This window comes from Balaenoptera musculus, chromosome 11 (assembly GCF_009873245.2).
Source record: "Balaenoptera musculus isolate JJ_BM4_2016_0621 chromosome 11, mBalMus1.pri.v3, whole genome shotgun sequence".
NCBI classification, from domain to species: domain Eukaryota; kingdom Metazoa; phylum Chordata; class Mammalia; order Artiodactyla; family Balaenopteridae; genus Balaenoptera; species Balaenoptera musculus.
The window spans coordinates 13,867,289-13,890,991 of NC_045795.1; the positions used below are offsets into that span (position 1 = coordinate 13,867,289).

Genomic DNA, 23,703 nt, shown 5'->3' on the forward strand with positions numbered 1-23,703 from the left:
GACTTTATCATTTAAACAAGATTAAATTACGAGAAACAAAAAACTGCCAAACACAGAAAACAACTTTGAAAAATAATTTCTTTTTACAGTTTGGGGAAAATATTTTTTTCCATATAGATTGGTTAATTTCATTAATTTAAAAATTTATTTCTTCATTCTGTCACATATAAAATTATATAAGGAGAAAAAATGTGAAAAGGAGTGCTAGGATTGAGTACAGTATGAGGGTTTATAGTAAAAATTAATGTTTAATATAATGCCTTAGACCACTACCTTTTACCTTGGACCCCATTAAAGTGTTACATTTACCCAATGGTTCTAAATTTCATAAAGAATGCCAATGTTTCTGTCTATTATATTTAAGTTATATGCATTATATTTCTCTTTCATTCTTTAATTATACAAGTAATACATGCTGATTGTAAAAAATTCTTGCAATCTGTAAGTAAGACACACAGGTATAATCTTTTGCCCCCAATCACACTCTCTTTTCCAAAGTACGTGGTTTTTTTCCTAAAAAGTTATAAGCATTTTTGAGCAAAGATCTGTGACGTGATTTGTGAAGAATTTTTTTCCAAAAGTCATCTATTATATTTTCATGCCTTAGCACAATTTTCAATTGCTCAAAAACATGTTGATATTACTTGCTTCTATTTACGTCTCATTTACTTTTCTATAAATAGATATAACTTTTCAATAAGGTAGTCAATTCCCCAACTTTTATGTCGTTCTTCAAAAGCATCAACCTTCTCCAGACAATGAATATCGCACACTGAACCTGAAACAAAAAGAAAGTGTGACAAGTTAAAACTTTATGAAGAATGCAACCAGTTCTAAAAACATATCAGATGATTTTAAAAAGAGTGTGTACTGAAGATCTTTTCTTTCTTTTTAACGAACACAGGGAAATAAATATTAAGGGTAAAATTTCTGAGCTCTGAATTGTTATTATCACTTATAACTCCTAAGAGCTAAAATAAACATACCATCTCTCTAGAAGAATTCAGATGTCTTTAACATAAGCATACCATTTAGCTAAAAAGTCCTATTACAGAGATGGGTTCCTTTTTTGGATATAATAGTCTCCAATTAAATGGCCTCTGACTTTTAAATTTTATATACTTCTAGATATTAATAGTTTGCTAATAGCTCAAAACAGTTAACTGTTGACTTTATTTCAAAAGTTACAGCACATGTCTGTAACTTACCAAACAATGTTTTAATTTCAGCATCCGGAACGTAAAATGGTGGACCTAAGTAAAAGAGAAGCATGGTGAAGAATAAATTCTAATAGATCTAATTGTAAAGAGAAATAAATTCTCAGGGCCCACTTCTCAGCTTATTTCCAATGACCCTGGTATACACATTCCATACATAACTCAATTATCCAAATAGGTGAGGATGTGACAGGTTCTTCTGCTTCTTCTTTTGCACATCTGATACCAAAGACTGGCTTACTGAGGGGACTGGTAATGTTAGATGCCCATCTCCAGCTTACATGAGATGGCTGAGTCAGCCTTGGAACCTGGGAACAGGAAAATCAGAGTGGAGTTCATGAACAAATTCCCTTGGGGCTTCCTGCTTCCAGGGTATAGATTTTCTACCACTCCTGTACTTACCCTCATCCTACAAACTCTGCCCACTTTGCTGTGGGCCATTTACTTTAGAAGAAACAGCTTCTGCCCCTTCCTAGAAGGGAATTCTTAGCCTCCACCCCAGACAAGGCCTGTTCTATCTTCCTCCTACAGGCCCTTCCTTAGGCCTACTGTTCAGGAAGGGAACTTACATCACATTCGCAGAGCTGACATCTGTTTCCCTTATTTTCTATTTCCATCTGATTGTCCCAGACTTAATTATGGACACTAGGTCTCATCTTTTAATGAGTTTTTAAGACCTGACTTATTCAAACAGAAAAAAATACTAACACAGATATTTATAAAACAAAGCACTTTTTAAAAAAGGCTCAATTAAAAATCAAATAGGGTATTTTTACAAATTAAAAATCTATGTACTTGGTTTTCACTTCTTCCTGAAAAGCCACGACTTAAAGATCAGGCTTTGCAACAAAAAGAATAAAACACCTAGGATTAAACCTACCTAAGGAGACAAAAGACCTGTATGCAGAAAACTATAAGACACTGATGAAAAAAATTAAAGATGATACAAACAGATGGAGAGATATACCATGTTCTTGGATTGGAAGAATCAACATTGTGAAAATGACTATACTACCCAAAGCAATCTACAGATTCAGTGCAATCCCTATCAAACTACCACTGGCATTTTTCACAGAACTAGAACAAAAAATTTCACAATTTGTATGGAAACACAACAGACCCCGAATAGCCAAAGCAATCCTGAGAAAGAAAAACTGAGCTGGAGCAATCAGGCTCCCTGACTTCAGACTATACAACAAAGCTACAGTAATCAAGACAGTTTGGTACTGGCACAGAAACAGAAATATAGATCAATGTAACAGGATAGAAAGCCCAGAGATAAACCCACGCACATATGGTCACCTTGTTTTTGATAAAGGAGGCAAGAATATACAATGGAGAAAAGACAGCCTCTTCAATAAGTGGTGCTGGGAAAACTGAACAGCTACATGTAAAAGAATGAAATTAGAACACTCCCTAACACCATACACAAGAATAAACTCAAAATGGATTAAAGACCTAAATGTAAGGCCAGACGCTATAAAACTCTGAGAGGAAAACATAGGCAGAACACTCTATGACATAAATCACAGCAAGATCCTTTTTGACCCACCTCCTAGAGAAATGGAAATTAAAACAAAAATCAACAAATGGGACCTAATGAAACTTAAAAGCCTTTGCACAGCAAAGGAAACCACAAACAAGATGAAAAGACAACCCTCAGTATGGGAGAAAATATTTGCAAATGAAGTAACTGACAACGGATTAATCTCCAAAATTTACAAGCAGCTCAGGCAGCTCAATATCAAAAAAACAAACAACTCAATCCAAAAATGGGCAGAAGACCTAAGTAGACATTTCTCCAAAGAAGATATACAGATTGCCAACAAATACATGAAAGAATGCTCCATATCATTAATCATTAGAGAAATGCAAATCAAAACCACAATGAGATATCATCTCACACCAGTCAGAATGAATGGCCATCATCAAAAAATCTACAAACAATAAATGCTGGAGAGGGTGTGGAGAAAAGGGAACCCTCTTGTACTGTTGGTGGGAATGTAAATTGATACAGCCACTATGGAGAACAGTATGGAGGTTCCTTAAAAAACTAAAAATAGAACTACCATACGACCCAGCAATCCTACTACTGGGCCTATACCCTGAGAAAACCATAATTCAAAAAAAGTCATGTACCACAATGTTCATTGCAGCTCTATTTACAATAGCTAGGACATGGAAGCAACCTAAGTGTCCATCGACAGATGAATGGATAAAGAAGATGTGGCACATATATACAATGGAATATTACTCAGCCATAAAAAGAAACGAAATTGAGTTATTTGTAGTGAGATGGATGGACCTAGAGACTGTCATACAGAGTGAAGTAAGTCAGAAAGAGAAAAACAAATACCGTGTGCTAACACATATATATGGAATCTAAAAAAAAATGGTTCTGAAGAATCTAGGGGCAGGACAGGAATAAAGACGCAGAGGTAGAGAATGGACTTGAGGACATGGGGAGGGGGAAGGGTAAGCTGGGACAAAGTGAGAGAGTGGCATGGACATATATACACTACCAAACGTAAAATAGATAGCTAGTGGGAAGCAGCCACATAGCACAGGGAGATCAGCTCGGTGCTTTGTGTTCACCTAGATGGGTGGGATAAGGAGGGTGGGAGGGAGATGCAAGAGGGAGGAGATATGGGGATATATGTATATGTATAGCTGATTCACTTTGTTATACAGGAGAAACTAACACACCATTGTAAAGCAATTATACTCCAATAAAGATGTTAAAAAAAAAAGGTCAGGCTTTAATGTTCAAACACATTTAAATGAACCCAGAAGAAAACATCCCTTTTATACATTCAAAACAAATACAGTTATTTTTAAAATGCAATAAATTATAAAGTTCCAGAAATTAAAAACAGCAATAGTTTAGAGATTTTCCTGCACACCCCTACCTCCCCACGTCCACATCTCACCCCATCCTCCTATGAGGATGTATTTGTAGGCATCAGTCCAATACATCCCATCCCCACCACCATGGATGACACAGACTGCATGTACATCAGCAGTATGCCTCACATGAGATAAATTAGGAGAAAATAATGCTATCCAAGTCATAGAATTAAATCAGGAAACAAGGCAACTGGGAAAAGAACAAGAAACTTTACCTGCATGTTTAGTTGGATCGTAAGAAAAAACAGACAAGAGGTACTGAAACCCAGTTCTTGTTAGCGACAACATTATATCTGCATAGCTGAAAAGAACATAAAAAGGCATGTGTTACATTTCTTTACAAAGAACGAGAGGCAGGGAGGGAAGCCAGCTTTTCCTTTCATCTCTGTTACTGAGCTTAACTCTCCTAAAAAATCACATGAAGTAGATTCTCATTCTAAAAAGCTAGAAATGGGCTCAGCAAATGATGTTACCTGCCTAAGCTGGGAAATAGCGAAGGACGGGAATCCAAAGGAGGCCTATCAGACCAGAAGGTGTCAAATTAAGCAGAACAGAAGCTCCTTCCAATGTGATGTGGTCCCCGGAGGCCCATCAGCTTTGAACGTATATTTCCCGAAGCACTGCCAGCTTTGGGGCAGTGGTTCCCAGACCCGGCTGGTATCAAGATTACCTGGGCACCGGCTGGAAGAAGAGATGCCCGAGCTTCATTCATCCCAAGACTGAGTCAGTAGGTTTGCTGTGGGGCCTGGGATGCTGCAGTTTAACAAATATCCTGGGTGATGGGGTCATCACCGGGGGCACGGGTAAGATACAAAACACAATCCCTTTCCTCTCTTTAGTTGGGGAGAGATAAGACTAATAAACAGGCCAAAATTCAAGGTACTATGACATTACAGTTCTGCAAGGGTGGCATAAACCCTGAGTGCTACGGCAACTATCCTTTGGAGTAGGTGCCCTGAGGAGCAGGTGACGCCACTTCCCAGCCGTGTCTGATGGGTTCAAAGTGGGGACCTGCCCTAACAGGGCCCATCAGCAGACAGACCAGGAGCCAGGCCTGGGTCTGGTACAGAATGATGAGTTGGACCAATCAGATGACTCCGCTGGGAAACTGAGTTAAGACATCCAAAGAGGAGCTGCTAGTTCACTGTGGTCATTGGACCAAACGCTGGAGTTTCTGTGCTGGGTGGAGGCTGGAGCTGAGGAGGCTGAGGGCTGTGAGTCAGATGTCTGGGAGCAGGAGTGGGTAAGCAGAGGAAGCTGAGTGCTGAGGTAGGAGGGCAGAGGAGACACGCACAGGGAGGTAAGAGGCCATGAGAGACAGACAGACAGAGGTGGACGAGCTGCACAGCTCTGAGTGAGGAGCCTTGGCTCTTTCCACAGGGCCCGGCTGTGCTGCCATCCCTGTCCAGAGCCCTGGGAGAAGTCAGGGAGGCTGTCCTGCATGGGGATTAGGAGTACGGACTCTGCAAGGTCCCCGAGCTCAAAGTCCAGCCCCTCCGCTTACAGGCTATGTAAGCTTGACAAAGTCTTAACCCCTCTGTGCCTCAGTTTTCTCATCTGTAAAATGGGGATAAAACTAGTAACCAACTCACAGGTGGTTGTGAGAATTCAATGAGTGCACACACATAAAGTGCTTAGAACACTGGTACGTGGTAAATGCTCGGGTCAGTAGCTTATTCCGTTAGCATCCTCAACATAAACTCCCTAAAAACTTGAGCTGGCTTGAGCCGGTCACTCTTCCTTGCAAGTGAAAGAACCAGACCTAAGCAAACTTCTGAGCAGAAACCTTTACTTTTTAACTTTGGATTTTTGTTCTTAAGAAAGGAGGGACTTGCTGTCCCGATGAAGCGATCAGTCAGACAGGTTTGGCAGGGTTTCAGAGGACTCACAGGCTTCCTTCCTCTTGGAATGCGGACTTTCTCTCTCAACCCGTCTCAAAAAATTCAGAAAAATGAGAGGTATGATTGATGGTAGGCAAGAAACCTGAGAGTCACAGCAGAGACCACATCAGTTCTCGCCCATGTGTAATCTCAGCAGGAAGACACCCTGTACTGATGGCAGGACTGGGAAAAAGCACTAAGTACCTTAAATGCTAAGATAAAGTCATTTATCTTCCTAATGGCTCAAAATAAGAGTTATTCTGGAAACAAAGGCCAGTGTTCTCTGGCATTCTTGGGGCTGTGACAAGACACACACACACATACACACACACACACACACACACACACACAAACACACAGGCCTGGAAGGGGAGGAAAGAGAATAGGGGGATCAGGAAGACAGAGTCTGTGACCAAACTAGAACTAGAGTCTCCAAGAGCTCTGGAGGGGCCTCATGACTCTTTCTTACCATGAACTAAACAGTTCAGAGGCCACTTAGATGGCCTTTATTTCTAGGACAGAGGAGGCGATGGTGGCTGGTGGGAAACAGTGTATTTTCCTTGCTTTGAGTCAGGTTTGTTTTCACTCATTTACTCAACAAATATTTATTAAGCTCCTACTATGTGCTAAAATTTTATATACATATATATTTATATTTATAATTATGTCAGATTATATCATTATCTATAAAAATTAAGCCAGATGGTGGAGAAATAACTGAACACAAGGTGCACGGTCTGTAGAGTGAGCTTTGTGATTTCGGGTTTGCTCCCCACCGCCTTGTGGATCTGAGCGACGCAACCAAAGCCTGCAGAGAGACTAACCTCGAGGAAGAGGCTGGACAACCTTAGGGAGCGGGGAACACCTACAATCTTAGACATTCAGCAGAACTGAGTTGAGTGTATAAATGTGGTGTTTTATGGAGACGCAGAAGTCACAGGTGATACTTTTGAGTTGATGACGGACACTGATGTCACACGGGAAATGCCGAGCAGACACCGGATATGGGATGTGGGTGTTTGGGAGAAAGAACAGAGCTGGAAATACAGAAACAATAAGGGCCAATACCATGCGCGACTTGTTCAGTTATTTCCCCAACATCATGTGTATTTAGCCATAGTAGGAACTTAATGTGTATTTGATGAATACCAGAACGAAAGTAACAGGAGAATTGAAGCAATCTTTGAAGGAGCAAGTACAGGAGAGAGGACGGCACAGTCTCGCTGAGGATGGTCCCTCTGGGAATGATGACTTCTAGGCATGTGAGGAAGGTGAGGGTCCCAGAGAAGAGAGAAAGGAGGAATGGTGTCAGAAAGAAAAGGGGAAAAGGAGTGTGAATTATCACCAGAGGAAAATATATATTAAGAGGATGTGGGACTTCCCTGGTGGTGCAGTGGTTAAGAATCCACCTGCCAGTGCAGGGGACACGGGTTCGAGCCCTGGCCCGGGAAGATCCCACATGCCGGGGAGCAACTAAGCCCATGCACCACAACTACTGAGCCCACGTGCCATAACTACTGAAGCCCGCACGTCTAGAGCCCGTGCTCCGCAACAAGAGAAACCACCACAAGAAGAAGCCCGCGCACCACAACGAAGAGTAGCCCCTGCTCGCCGCAACTAGAGAAAGCCCTTGCGCAGCAACGAAGACCCAGTGCAGCCAAAAATAAATAAAATTAAATCTTTTTCAAAAAAAAAAAAGAGGATGTGGCAATGTTTAATTAAAATAAGATTAGGTTTGGCAACAAGCCTTACTCACCAAACAATTCTTTTTTTTTTGGCCCGCGTGCAGCACGCGGGATCGTAGTTCCCCAACCAGGTATTGAACCCCCTGCGCCCCCTGCCATGGAAGCTCGGAGTCTTAACCACCGGACTGCCAGGGAAGTCCCAAACAATTCATTTTTAAAAAGAGAAATTTCATTTCACTGATGTGTTAAGTCTGCCTCCATACAACAAAGTAATTCAGTATTTATGTGTTACACCCAAGTAAGTCTGTGAATGATATTTGGGTTGGAAAGTACACAGGAGGGGTCACATTTTACTCAGTATACTTTCTCATATTTTAATTTTATTTTCTAATAAGACCAGGTACAAAAGAATGGTCACCCAAAATATCTAGATCAAAAGCTCTAATACAATAGCAGCTAATATTTAAACAGTCATTTAGGGTCAACACGGTACTTGTCACACGTGTCATTTCTTTTCATTCCCACAACAACCGTGTGAGGGGGCCTAGTCATGGGCGTGACTTTAAAGCCAAAGTCCGTGGGTCTGAATCTCAATTCTGTCACGTACTTGCTGCTGCACTTTGGACAAGTAACTTAACCTCTTTGACCTTAGTTTCCTCATCTGTAAAATGGGAATAATGATAGCCTAATACCTCACAGGGTTGCTTGGTGGATAAACTGTGTTCTTTCACGTAAGGTATTTTAAGAAAGCCTGGCACATGGCAAGAGCTGAACAAGTACTACCTGGTACTCTCAATGGAGGTGGTGAGGGTGGTATTAGTAGAAAAATTACAGTTTTGCAGAGGAGTAAACTAAGGCGTAGAGAAGTTGAATTCTTTGACCAGGGCAACACAGCTTAGAAGTGACAGAGCCACAAGCCTTGCACCCATGTCCCCGTGGCCAAATCCTATACTTTTTAGACCAAGATGCTATTGGATATAGGTCTTCTAATTCCAAATACAATAAGCTATTTCAAACTAGTAGAAGTTTAGTAATCTTCTGGAAACCAGAAAAAGTACAATATACTAAATTAAGGAGGCTAAAAAAGGGGAAAAAACCAACATAATTAAAGGAACCAAATCACTAACCGTTTGCGATCACCTGGATTAATAGCGACTAATGCTCCTCTATCCCAAATTCTGTCAAATTTGCCAATATTTGCTCTACCAGAAAGAAAAAGATAAAAAAATTTATGTAAGAAAAATAAAATCTTTAACAAGACAGTGTTCCCCATGGCACATGTCAGAACCTCACCAGCTGTTAAGGAACTGGGATCTCACATCTGCTTTTCCTCAGAGTCTCTAGGGATGTGCTGGTGTGTGTGTGTGTGTGTGTGTGTGTGTGTGTGTGTGTGTGTGTGTGTGTGTGTGTGTGTGTGTGTGTGTGTGTATGTGTAGCTGTCCATCTCCTCCTAGTTCTAGGAGCTGGTGGCAGCAGCTTGGACTTGGGGGCACAAAGGAGGAACAAGGGACAGTTTGAGACAACTCTCCTCCCAGCCCCTGGAACAGGTATCAGGGACTTTTAGGAGATGAGCTCTCACCTCCGTCCACACCCTGAAATGCATTTCTGTTACAGACACAGGTGTGAAGTGGAAGACACTTTCTTGCTCTCCCCTCCTTTTCCCTACCTTCCTAGGGTCATAATAATTTTTCCAGAGCTTAGCAGCCACCCAAGGGCAAAGATATCAACTGTGAAGACATACATGCTGCAGTTAAAAATAACTGCAGAACAGAGACTCAAATCAGTGCTTCATGGGTGCTACTGCAAGGGGATGGGAGTGATAAAAAGACCCTCAGCCCACCCCAGCATTGCCCAGCAAACACTCAAGTTTTTAAAAGTGCAGAGGTAAACATCAGTCCTACCTGGGAAGATCAAAAAGACTGCAACAGTACAATGAGATGTTCCCTGAAGAACTCTGCAATGAAAAAGTCAAGAAAAAAAAAATTCCACTTAATGAGGAGGTACTTGAATGGTCAAGGAAAAAAAAGAGGGGCAAAGCAGCGCATGGGTGGTAGAGAAAGAATGTGTAATGAAACATAAAGAACATAATTTCACAGCAAATAATTTTTTTAGACATCTTACTTTAAATTTTTATTTTTTGGGGACTTCTCTGGTGGTCCAGTGGCTAAGACTCCATGCTCCCAGTGCAGGGGGCCCGGGTTCGATCCCTGGTCAGGGAACTAGATCCCACATGCCACAACTAAGAGTTCACGTGCTGCAACTGAAGATCCTGCATGCCGCAACTAAGACCCGATGCAGCCAAATAAATAAATAACATTTAAAAAAAACACTAATCTATAAAAAAAATTAATTTTTATTTTTTTAATTTTGAAATAAATATGGACCATGCTGCAGAGAATTTATAGAATAAAGAAAAAACCTGCATGCCACCCTCTGAACACAGTGATTTTAATCATTTTGGTGAATTCCTCTCCATCTTTCCCCCCTCACTTCCTGCACCTTGCAACCTATGCAAATATTTTTTTAACTGAAAATAAAATACAATTTTACTGAAAATAATTTTTTTTTTTTTTTAATTTTATTTATTTATTTATTTATTTTTGGGTGTGTTGGGTCTTCGTTTCTGTGTGAGGGTCTTCTCTAGTTGCGGCAAGTGGGGGCCACTCTTCATCGTGGTGCGCGGGCCTCTCACTATCGTGGCCTCTCTTGTTGCGGAGCACAGGCTCCAGACGCGCAGGCTCAGTAGTTGTGGCTCATGGGCCCAGTTGCTCCGCGGCATGTGGGATCTTCCCAGACCAGGGCTCGAACCCGTGTCCCCTGCATTAGCAGGCAGACTCTCAACCACTGCGCCACCAGGGAAGCCCTGAAAATAATTTTTAATGGGACTTTTTAAAATTAAAAACCTGTATGGGGTTCTTTTGGATCAACTCAAAAAGGAAAATCAGATTGGTTAATCCTGAATATCAGTTAACTATTACTCATTTTGGAGCTTGTTATATTTTAGCAATGTTTACTTTAGCAAAATCCTAATATTTTGACCCCCTAATGACAAGTATACACCTCAATCAATTACCAGGCAGACTGAGAGAGAAAGGGCAGACATTTTAAGAGTTACTCATGGAAAGTGCAGTTGCATTGACTCCCCAATGTCCTCTCTTTCATTCACTGACTGATGAGCATTTATTTCCTGAGCACCTTGTAGACAGGACTAGCCCAAGTTCTAGATACTGCAGTGAATTTGACAGTCTCTGACCCCAGTGAGGACAGCCCGGTGGAGCAGAGAGGTGTGGGAACAAAGAACCATCACGGTACAGAATGGGCTGTACTCTTCTGGTTGTGTGCCCAGAACTGCAGGAACAGAGCAGACAGAGCAGGGAACTCACTGCCCGAGCACCAGGAAAGGCGGAACAAAAGGTGGCCGAAGAACTGGCTGGAGGCATCTGCTGACATCACGCGCGTGGGACGTGAGAAGTCTGGGAGGTGGGGGGAGGAGCAGGGTAGGAGATGTACCTCAGGATGTGAAAATGTTGGATTTTATTCTGAAATAAGGTGCAACAGAGGTGGGCGGGTCTTTGAAGACCAGTCTGGAAGCACAGTGGGGGTCAGCCCTGAGAGGAAGGGGCCTGGAGGCAGGGAGAACAGCCCGTGAATCTTAACTTTGGCTGCAGATTGGAATCACCTAGGAGCTTTAAACAGACCTGATGCTGGGCCCCATCTCTAGAGGTTCTGACTGAATTAGCTGGAGGCAAGGCCTTGGCACTAGGAATTTTAAAAGATCCACAGATAATTTCAAATGTGTCACCAGGGCTGAGAACCACTGCTCCAAGGAGTCTGGAAGAGGACTAGCCTCTCCGGACTGAGCAAACAGGAATTCTTAGATGAATTCCACAGGTTTTCATATCATGCCACAGGTCTCTTAAACTCATCTCCAGAACAAAACTCATTTTCTCTGCTCCTCAACTTGCTTCTCCTTTATTCTCTGCCATCCAACCAGTCATCTCAGCTGGAAATGTGAACTCACCACCCCCTGGATTCCCACTCAATTAATCACTAAATCCTCCCAGTTTGACACCCTAAACATCGTTTTAATCTACCTGTTCCTCTAAGTGCCCCATCACTCTCCCGGTGCAGCCCTTCAGGATCTCTTTCCTGGACCACTGCTCACAACCTCCTATCTGGTCTCTTTGCCAGGAGGCTACTGCCCTTCAAACTCACTTCCCTTGAGGCCACAAGGGTGGTTGGTCACAAAAGAAAGTCTGGCTGTGTCACGTTCAGGTACCAGCTTGACAGGACATCTGGACTGGATGACCTGACTCTCTGCCTGTCCTAGCCCTGTCACCACACTTCAGGAAGCCCCCCCCGGCTGGGTTAGGAAACATTCCTCTCTGTTCCCTTAATACCCCGTGTCATTACACTTAGCTCCGTGTATGACAAACAGCCTCCTCTGTTTCTCTTCTCTCCTAAGCTAAGCGATTCTTTAGGGCAGGGACTGTGTTTTCATCTCTGCAGTGTCTCATGCAGGGTGTGGCACAAGACAGGTTCTCAGAAACACCTGTTTATAAATTAAAAATCAAACAAACCCAAACCAAAAACACGACAAGTAAGCTTTGACCTTGGCTTTTATATATATTTGTTCACATCTAGCTACTGTCTATCTTTTTACGCTCCTTACACTATATAATATCGAGGTGAATCTGGTGATAAAGTGGGGTCATCTGACACTTGTATAGTATCCTCACTTACTCATGCTGAGAAAAACCTTCTGGGGGTATGGAAATAACTATTTACCAAAATCAAAACAGACCTTGAATACTTTGGCTCCAGGAATTTCCATAATTTGTTCTTCTGAGTAAGAAAGATTCTGCTCCGTAAAAAATTCCCGTATCCCAAGTTCACTGATTTCCACACCAACTACACTGTGTCCTCGGTCTGCAAACCTGCATAAAATCATATAATTACACTTAAATTTTTATTTCAAATACAGTACTAAGTAAAAGGATATATACCAATAAACATACATTTTCCTGAATTTTAAGGGATTTATTTGAATTCAGACTCACAATGTTTCACAGAACATGTAGATACACAGAAAGTGGAACTATATATTTTCAAACCTTATGCTATGTGGAATTCTGAAAAAATGATTTATATGACCTTAGGAAAAATTTAAAAGTTTGGAAAATTATACCTTAACATGTTGATTTACTACAAATGGATTTGATTGGAAGAGTTTCTGATTTAAAAGCATCCTATGAATTAAATATGCTTTTCAAGTTCTCTAAATCAGCTATGTCCATTAAAACTTTCAGTGATGATGGAAAAGTCTATACCTGTGTTGTCCAATCCAGCAGCCACTAACCACATAGGTTATTGAGCCCTTGAGACATGGCTCGTGTGACTTAGTTTAAACAGCCACGTGGGGCTGGTAGATACCGTACCGGAGCACTCGGCTCTAGAACATTAGCATCCATTTCTATAATAATCTTATAATTTCCACTTACTTACACTAAACCCTATCCAGAAATTTATTTGATTACCATGCGCAAAAGCTTACCAGTATTTTTCTGGTAAGCTTTATAATTACAGAATTCAGTCTTGGGATCTTGGACTTCAAAGAAAACAGCACTAGTGGCACAAATACCCAGGTACAGTATTGATTTCATGTTACATTAAGTAAACACATAAGTCAGTTATGCGACATATGCATTTTTTTAAAATCACACACCATGCAAAATCATGCAGTAAAAATCATGAGGCTTATGGGGAAAATGGGGGTTGGAGTACACATTAAACAACTTTGTCCTAATGGAGTATATTCAGCCATAAACAATTGAAATCTTGCCATTTATGACAACATGGATGGACTGGGGGGCATTATGCTAAGTGAAATGAGTCAGACACAGACAAACAGCTTATAATCTCACTTATATGTGGAATCAAAAGAAAACAAAAAACAGAAACAAGCTCATAGATACAGAGACCAGATTGGTAGTTGCCAGAGGCTGGGGGTGAGCAATGGGTGAAATGGGTGAAGGAAGTCAAAAGGTACAAATTTTCAGTTATAAAATAAATAAGTCATGGGGATGTAATGTACAACATGGTGACTATAGTTAGTAGCATTGTACTGCATAATTTAAAGTTGCTAAGAGAGTAGATTTTAAAAGTTCTTATCAGGCTTCCCTGGTGGCAGAGTGGTTAGGAATCCACCTGCCAATGCAGGGGACACGGTTCGAGCCCTGGTCCGGGAAGATCCCACATGCCGCAGAGCAACTAAGCCCGTGCGCCACAACTACTGAGCCTGTGCTCTAGAGCCCGCGAGCCACAACTACTGAGCATGTGTGCTGCAACTACTGAAGCCCGCGTGCCTAGAGCCCATGCTCCGCAACAAGAGAAGCCACTGCAATGAGAAGCCCGCACACCGCAACTAGGAGTGGCCCCCACTCACTGCAACTAGAGAAAGCCCACATGCAGCAACAAAGACCCAACACAGCCAAAAAATAAATAAATTAAATAAATAAATTTTTAAAAAAAGAACCAAAAAAATAAAAAAATTAAAAAAAAATAAAAGTTCTTATCACACACAACACTATGTAGTTCTGTAACTATGTATTGATTAACTAGATTTATTGGGGTGATCATTTCACAATATATGTATATACAAATATCAAATCATTATGTTGTACACCTAAAACTAACATAATGTTGTATGTCAATTATACCTTAATTTTAAAAAGGTTTTTTTTTAAGAAAAAGCTGCTGCACATTTGCCATAACTCATCCTGTGAATCAGGATTTTCTCAATGATATGCGATTAAACAGTATTTAGAAATAAAATGGATTAAATAGTATTTAAGAAAAAAAAACTTAGTGCCACATTAAAAAGAAAAAAGACAAGAACCTAATAGACATGGTGGCACAGTTTTACATGTTAAATGGTTACAAAATATATAAATACTACAACATGGCACTTTACCTTGAGAGAGACCTGAACTTTACTTGTAGACTTGTAGGCTTTGGAAGGGCTTCAGCTTTCAAGTTATTGTAAAGTAATGGAAGGGGGATTATTAGCAGTCATGGAAAGTTCCAACACTGGCTGTGGATGGGAGCAAGTGGCTCACAGCACATCGAGGTGAACTGAGGTATCTGGGAGATAGCTGAGGTTTGTGCATGGGTGCATTTTGTCTATTTATACACGGTTTAGTAGAGCTGGGTGCTGTTATCTGCTTTCACCTCATGTTTCTTGCAGACAAAATTACATATAAGCAGATGTGAAATTCAAACCATGCTCAAATTGTTCCTTAATGTATCAGTGGAGTTAGAATGCAATTAGCATTTTCAAAACAATTGAACAATAGCAGAACTGATGGTACCTATTCCCTACACAAGAGGACACACTTTCAATGTGGTCAGAACATGAACTGTTTATAGTTCTAAAACATACATATTAATAACTTGTCTTTCACATTTCCTGGGAAATTTGTAAGTTAACATACATGGAATATTTTTTTTTATTCTCCATACATTTGTTGAAGTTATAAAATATAACAAAAAAGTTACCCAAACCAGCTGCATGGATTTTTACTTCTACTCAACATATGGAAAAATGAACTATAGCCTACTATAGACTGGCATAGGCTGGATTATACTGGAATATATTGCCCTAAAAGAAAACCAAAACCTAAGGAAATGTCTTAAACATTTTATGTTAATGCTTTTGGGCTTCAGCTCATAGTTTATCTATTCACATCTGATATCTGTATAGACCTTAATACACAAATTTGTTACATAAGTGAAAAATCCTCTAATATAATAACTTTTATACAATTACAGTAGCTTAGTTCTGGCATTTTTATTACAAAGGACTTTAGACCCTAAATCTTCAACAATCACATTTAATTGGCTGTTTCATCATACCATTTTCTAACCTTGTCTCAAAGCCTCTGCTAGAACTAGGTTGTTATCACTTATGACACAGCAATAAGACAACCTGCTCATAGAGTTAATGTTTTTCTTGCAGGTAGTTTGCGAAGGAATTCTTTCTTCTGGTTCAGTGAGTTGGTTAGGATATAATGTTCTCAATTTCGTGGCCACCCTAGAATCTTAAGCCACAGCAGCCACTCACAAATGCTCTCAGCTACAAGTTGAGGGAGCAGGGGGCCACCGTCCCTGCTCAGAAATCCACTCCCAATGCACACATGTGCTGTAGTTTGCCCACCTGTATTTATGTAGGGAAGAGAGAATTTTTAAGTTACTATATTTTTCATTTACTAATCATTTTCATATATTTTATTTTTCTTTCCTGCTTGACGATCAAAGTTCTCAACGTTCAAGTTTATACATTAATAGTATGTCTTGGCATGTACGATAGCGTCTGTACATTATCATTACAACAAATACTGTATAGGAAACGATTGCCAGGTTTGTGACTTTAGAGTAACCCATAGTGGCAGTGGCTTGTGAATTAAAGTGAATTCTCTTCACAGAGAATTACTCACAAGAAATACTTCCTTTATCACTGGTTTTATTAGCAATGATTCATGAAAACAAAACCTCCTATGTGCTCGTAGAGAGACGGGAGAGTTGAGTTGAACTGTGGACTATACACGGTTTTGCCAAAAAGCTGTAATTCATTTTGAGCTTTTCTGTCCACCTCTATTTAAAATACCTAAAATTAACTTAGTTACATTCCAAAACCACCTACAAAAACTAAACCATGCACAAAGATGAAGGAAATTTAAGAGGGAAGGCTGGTCCCATCCTCTGCCTCCCCCACCACTTTGGTTGTAGACTAATTCTTTTGCTTAGAAACTCAATACAGAAAGACTAGTTCTCCCCTCTGTTTCTGCACTGTCTTCCTGTTTGAGAGCATTACCTCTATGAACCCATCAGTAATAGTCTACTAAAAATATAGAATCCCTGTGCGTTTCCTGAGAATGGAATTTTTTAAACTTACATCCTATTATTCACCCAAAGTGTTTATCATCAAGACAAGAAAGTACGTTGATGCTTATCCGCTCATACCATTTCATCTCAACTGCTTTTCCACAAAGAGGAAAAAATACCCTCAGTTGTTTCTCGCCTTTAAGAAAAGTATCCAAATGCTTCTTTAATAGCCTGGGGAGAAAAAAAAAATTGTTTTAATTAGCCCAAGACACAGAGAAAAGGACTACAATTTTACAATGCTAAGTACCTTTCATGTATTACCTCACTTAATATTTCCCAACACTTTATGAAGTAGGTAACATTATTCATTAAAATCTCCAGTTTATACATGAAGAAACAGGAAGGCTAAGCAACTTGCTCAGTCAGGTAACTAGTGAGCAGTTAATGTGACTCAAACCTGGGGCTTTCCTGATTAGTAATTAAACATAAAAAATTATTTTTTCCTTGGTTGATATGTTTTGAAAATGTATATGTGTGTGTGTGCGTCTTCTAAGGCCAGCTACATGACAGAGAGAACTCATACAATGGTTCTAGGATGATACCCCAACTATTACTTAGTGTGCAAATGTAATAATAATAATGATGTCCCCTGGGCAGTCAGGGTGGCTGCCTGGAAGAAGGAACATCTGTCACGACCACTTTACTCAGCACTGACCCATCTTTATTGCTGCTGCTTCGAAGCCCACTACTACTACTACTATTACATTGCTTAGCATTCAGCTCACTTATTAATTTCTCTCAACTTCTCTTCTTCCACCATATAGCTAATACTTTAACATTTGAACACATGCTATTGGAAAGCAAAGTCAGAACACCACCACTTTTCAGTATAAAGAGATGCCAGCATTAATATAGCTTGAGCATCTGCATATGTATAAACATGTATGCCCAACAAATAAATGTTATAGGGGATTCAAAAAAAGACATATTTCATAAATCTAAGATGTCATCAACTGTAAGTCACGCCATTATCTATACTCCATGGGAAGAAATATCACTGCCAATTCAACTATGACATGCCACAGATGCATCCTGATTTCAGAGATGCTCCAATATGAAAAACTAAAAATGTGCATCTTAAAATCAAATAATGGGTATCTATATTATTATTTCTATTTCAAAAGTCAGCTTCTGATAGAGCATTTCTGTTATAGACCAACATTTGATATAAAGAAATGTAAACATTTCTTACTGATGTCCTCGTTCTTGGTGAAATGCAATTTTGTGATTCACCCACTTTTCTTGCCATTCTTCCAGAGTTAGCACTCGGTTTTTCTGTACCTCAGTGTCGGGGTACTCTTCAACATCAAGTACTGTTCTTGTATTAGCCATGGTTTTGTAGATAGCTTTGACTCAGAAACAGATGTCTCCAATGCCTAAGTGGAAAATGTTTGCCAGGTTGTCACTTAAGTGCATTTCAATTCTATTGATGAATGAAGTAAAAACCTATTATTCTCAGCAGTACGGCTTTTATTTTATTTTTAATTTATTTATTTATTTATTTTTGGCTGTGTTGGTTCTTTGTTGCTGCTTGCGGGCTTTCTCTAGTTGCAGTGAGCGGGGGCTGCTCTTCGTTGCGGTGTGCGGGCTTCTCACTACAGTGGCTTCTCTTGTTGCGGAGCACGGGCTCTAGGCGCGAGGGCTTCAGTAGCTGTGGTTCACGGGCTCTAGAGTGCAGGCTCAGTAGTTGTGGCACACGGGCTTAGTTGCTCCACGGCATGTGGGATCTTCCAGACCAGGGCTCGAATCCGTGTCCCCTGCATTGGCAGGCAGATTCTTAACCACTGTGCCACCCGGGAAGTCCCAGCAGTATGGCTTTTAAAAAATATTTCAATATTCACGGAAAAGCTATACAAAAAATTACTTTTCAGTGAGTCTGATGGTAGAGGCACACCTCATAATACACATTAGGAAAGAGCTTTAAATAAATTGAATTACATCTTAGAGTAAAAGAATTTAAGTTTAAAAAAGAAAGAGGACAAAAAAAAGAAACAGTTTAAAAAAGTTTAAAAAAGAAAGAGGACAAAAAAAAAAACAGGCATTATAACTTTTGTAAGCTTAGAATCTTTCCTAGCATCTCACTCTTTAATTTTTAAAATTTCCTTTAATGTTTACTTCCTTTTTTTTTTAAATTTATTTATTTTATTTATTATTTATTTTTGGCTGCATTGGGTCTTCATTGCTGCACGTGGGCTTTCTCTAGTTGTGGTGAGCAGGGGCTACTCTTCACGGCAGTGCACGAGCTTCTCATTGCAGTGGCTTCTCTTGTTACAGACCACGGGCCCTAGGCGAGCGGGCTTCAGTAGTTGCGGCACACAGGCTCAGTAGTTGTGGCTTGCAGGCTCAAGAGTTGTGGCACAGGGGCTTAGTTGCTCCACGGCATGTGGGATCTTCCCGGACCAGGGTTTGAACCCGTGTCCCCTGCATTGGCAGGTGGATTCTTAACCACTGCACCACCAGGGAAGCCCTACTTCCTATTTTTTTAATCAATGTTATAATGCACTCAATTCAAAGAGTCCAGCAGAGTGATGAAAGCAGCAGTCCCCATTTCCAATGAGAGACAAACATCTTTAACTCTTTTAGCTGAATCTTGAAATATAACTCAAATAGCATGCTTATTTTGTATCTTCTTAATTTTTTATTTCTAGGAAGCATCTAGAAAAGATAAGCATTTAGTCCTCTTTCAACTTTCCAACACACACACACCACCTTCTCATTTTTCCTATCCTTTCCATATAGATATAGCATATTCGTGATTAAACATTTCAAGTTCACATTATGGTGACTAGGTATTATTACCTAGTCATAACTAGGTAAATACTATTCACAGGTAAGCCATATAGAATTCTATGATTACTTTTTCTTTTCTGTACAACTTTTTATTCTATAGTTAATAACTATCTGGCTTTTTCATTTATAAAATTTCCATATATTTATTACTAATTCAACTCTAAGTTCTCCCAGTCTCCTGTCAATACACTCTCAATCTCTTCGGTTATCAGATATCCTATCAATGTCATTTCAGAGAAGAGCCTTCTGACCTGGATGCTGTCTTCTACTGGTACACAGCTAGCCTTCTGCGATCTTTCTTTATCACCATCCTGGAGCCTTCCTTCTTACCTTTTGATGAATCTCCTGTTTCCTTTATTGTCTATTTTCCTTTTTTTGGTTACCACCCTTATATTGGTAAAATACAACCTTCGGCAGCTTTCTGAGAAAGAGTGCGTGAGAGAAAGGGTTTTTGGCAATTTTGCGTGTATAAAATGTCTTCACACTATTATTCCCCATCCTCGATGTATAGTTTTGCTGGGTAAGAATTCTTAGTTAGAAAACATTTTCTCTCACAATTCTGAAGAAATCATTCCCTTGCCATCTAGCTTGTAGAGTTACTGCTTAAATTCAAAGACATTTGGATCTTGATATTTTCCATGTGGCCAATATTTTTCTCTCTCTCAAACCTTTTCTTTGCCCCTTAGTTTTTGCAATTTCATAATTCTATGCCTTATCCTGGGTCTACTTTCATCCATCTGGCTGACTTCTTTTAATCTGGAAGCTCATATCCTTCAATTATGGAAAAATTCTTGAATTATTCAGATGATGATTTTGGTCCTTTTTTTCTATTTCTCTTTCTTGGACCCCTTTTTATGGTTGTAGAACCTCCTGACCCAGTGCTCTAAATTTCTCATATTTTTTTCCATTTTCCAACTCTTCATCATTTTGTCCTATTTTCTGAGAGCCCACCTTATTTTTATCTTTCTACCTTGCTATTTAGTTTTTCTTTTCTGCTCTCAAGTCTTTAATTCTCAAGAGCTCCTTTTTGTTTCTGATGTTCTCTTTTCATTTTATTTTGTTGTTATTTCACGTATAGAATGTATATAATATTTTCCCTTATTTATCTGCATGGTCTGTTACTGAGTCATTTTTTCTGTTGGTTTTGTCTTCTATCTTTCAAACTAGTGACTGTCCTCAAATTCCTAGCAATTCTTATTATCTACTCACATTTAAGAGTAAATACCAAAAAGCTGATTATAAGTTTAAGTTTGTGGATGGGGCTTATTGACTGGAAGTTCACTGTAGGATGATGTGAATAGATATTATTTGGAAACTTAGATGTCATTATCTTTATTTTCTTTGGACTCGTCAGACTTTCCATAGATGGACTTCCCAATTCCCGTTGAAAGTTTGAGTCCTTGGGACCATGGTTCTGTACTCACATGAGAAAAGGATAAAAGTGGGAAAGGGCCCCAGCATTCAGTTTGCCTGTGTTCAATTAATCCCCATATTTTCAGTATGGTACTCCCATCCCCAACTGTGAACTGTATCTTCCCAGTCCAAAGACTGTACCCTCTCCAGGGAATAAACCCCCCAAAGTCTGCTGGTGCGGTGAGGAAGAGATACTTGGTTGCAGGGAATTGGGAAAGGGATCTGGGGACTTAGCCTTTTAGGAACCAGAATTTCAAGCAATCCTCCTAATTTCAACCATACCCTTCCATCTCCCTGAGGTACCTGGTGCTGCTAATTCCTGAGCATTGGGGGATTCTATAATGCAATTAGGATTGCTCATTGGCTTTCCCCATTGCTGGTTTAGAATTTAGCTTTCTTCAGTCTGCAAAATCCTTTATCACTCGTCCATCTGCTTTCTAGGTTTCAAATTTTTATTGCTTTTATCTTCTCTTCTGTCTTCCCTTTATGTCTTTAAAAATCCTGCTGTTGTTTTGGTAGAGTTTCAGGAGGAAGCAAAAGTAGATGCACGGATTCAATATCCCGTCTCTACCCCACAAGTTTGCATTTTTAAATAATTTTCTTATAGCTTTTTTTTTTGGTATGGGAAAATGCACACAAAGGTGTTGACCTACAGAAAAACACACAACATAAGAGTTGTGGGTTTCAATTTTATTCGGGGACCTTACTGAGGACGATAGCCTGGGAGAGAGCCTTTCAGATAGCTCTGAGGAACTGCTCCAAACATATATGTTCCACATGTATAAGATTTTTTTTTTTGACTAGGAAAAACATGTAGTCTAGCATACATCTTGGTAAAAGATTACTGCTAATCACAAAGAATAGATACCTCAAGTTAATGATTTTAGTGATTTCTATGTACAAGAAGATGCAAGAATCTGGGGCCATTGAAATTCTCCCTGAGGCATGCTATCTAGGGGCCGTTTATCCAAAACACAGAATGCCTCACCCTTATTTTCCCTCCTGAAGTCCTAAATCGCCTGGGGTACATCACCCTCTGCAGGGGGTTGTGATTTAACCCTTTGTATAACTGGATGATGGGCAACACTCTTTGTTCCTTTTTTTCCCCCCCTTTTACAAAGGGAACTGAGAAAAAAGGACATGTGAACATAACTGCAAATCTACCTGAAGGTATGAGGAAAATGTCTGTCCTTTCAACGTGAAATTTGTCATGTAAGGACAATACAACACAATAGTTGTAACATATCCTTTGAGTCATGACTGAAACTAATTTAGTTTGGACTACCAGGCTATTCTTGTTGGAGTTAATTTAATGATTCACCCATGAATCATTATTCATGGAAAAGCAGTTATTCAAGGAAAAGTTCCCTTTATGGCAAAATTTGGCTTCAGTGTGCTTAGGATTTAAGGAGAAGGCACCTCTCTTGGAATTGGGAACACAAATTCACTTCCCAGCAAACATTTGTTAACAAATGGCTTTTGCAAGGCCCTGACGATGTCAAGAGGTGACGCTCAGGGTTTTCTGAGAGGTCAGAGGGAAGTATCTGATGTATTGGGTACAGAAAAGCAAAAGAGAGTTGCAGTTTTCCCATTTCCTCTTTCAGACAGAAACTTTGGAAGCTGAACTTGAGCCTTCAGAAACAGTTCTCTACTTAAAACAAAAGGGAAGCATAATTTTATCACTGAGCCAGGGCAGCCTGGAATTGTTCAACTCTACCCCTCTTACACAAACTTTAAATATAACTTAACATCATGAATATAACTTAATCACTTCTTAGGTGTTCTCATAGCTTCTCAACCTGTACTTAACTTGTCCACATCCTTTTCTGGAGAAATAAAAAGTTTCTTTATATGGGGGCTTCCCTGGTGGCGCAGTGGTTGAGAATCTGCCTGCCAATGCAGGGGACACGGGTTCGAGCCCTGGTCCGGGAAGATCCCACATGCCGCGGAGCAACTAGGCCCGTGAGCCACAACTACTGAGCCTGCGCGTCTGGAGCCTGTGCTCCGCACCAAGAGAGGCCGCGACAGTGAGAGGCCCGCGCATCGCGATGAAGAGTGGCCCCCGCTTGCTGCAACTAGAGAAAGCCCTCGCACAGAAACGAAGACCCAACACAGCCAAAAATAAATAAATAATAATAAAATTTTTTAAAAAAAGTTTCTTTCTATAAGCAAGATAAAAGTGCAAAATTATAAGATTCAGGAAAGACAAATTTCACAATCATTCTTACCCATACACAGAAATAGCAGATGTGCTAGTTTGGTCGCCCGAGTTCTCCTTGGGTGGACTCCCAACACTGGTTTCCTCCTCACCTTTTCAAAAAAACATGTTTCTGCTTTAGATTTATTTTAAAATTTTGGTAAATTGAAGAATAACTTCCCTAAAGTGCACAAATTTTAAGAGTATGGCTCAGTGAATTTTTATACATGCATACACCTATGCAATTACCATGGAGCAAGACAATATTTACAGCACCCCAGTTCCCCTCACTGTCCCGGCAAGTATTTTTCTTTTCTTAAAATCAACAATACCCGACAATGCTTTGGGGTCACTTTAACCATGGACTCAAAAAGGTCATTCACTACCTGATCTCGTTATTCCCCGTTCCCACTCGGCTCCCTGAGCCCATTTCAGGGCGCGGATGGCTGGGACGCCCCGTTCCGGAATCCGACCACACACTCACACCTAGCAAACGTCCCATTGGTCATCGCACCCTCTCTGCACCCGGCGGAGCCTACCTTATGCGCTGTCCGTCGCCTGCTGCTGGTTCTGGCGCTGCCGCGGGCCTCGCCGGCTGGGTTCCTAAGCCCCAGGCTCAGGCCGGCTATTGGACCCGCCCCCGGACCCGCCCCTCCCGCGGCGCACAGGCC

The 23,703-nt window shown here is 40.3% G+C and overlaps 1 protein-coding gene across 3 annotated transcripts; it reads right to left on the reverse strand.

Annotated features, from left to right (window-relative positions):
• Positions 1–61: 61 nt before the first annotated feature.
• Positions 62–23,683, reverse strand: TPMT (thiopurine S-methyltransferase). 3 transcript variants are annotated; one of them, XM_036870698.1, is made up of 10 exons: positions 23,572–23,683; positions 23,064–23,145; positions 17,825–18,008; positions 16,711–16,803; positions 12,494–12,626; positions 9,591–9,643; positions 8,817–8,891; positions 4,340–4,425; positions 1,209–1,253; positions 62–778 (listed from the first exon to the last, which is right to left on the reverse strand). In XM_036870698.1, exons 3-10 carry the CDS (start codon positions 17,962–17,964, stop codon positions 666–668), a joined length of 738 nt encoding a protein of 245 aa, XP_036726593.1. In that variant the 5' UTR covers positions 17,965–18,008; positions 23,064–23,145; positions 23,572–23,683; the 3' UTR covers positions 62–665. The 3 variants fall into 3 exon arrangements, with proteins under 3 accessions (XP_036726593.1, XP_036726594.1, XP_036726596.1); XM_036870699.1 differs by lacking the exon at positions 23,064–23,145 and having other exon boundaries at positions 23,572–23,646; XM_036870701.1 differs by lacking the exons at positions 62–778; positions 1,209–1,253 and adding an exon at positions 1,293–1,525.
• Between the last annotated feature and the right edge of the window lie 20 nt (positions 23,684–23,703).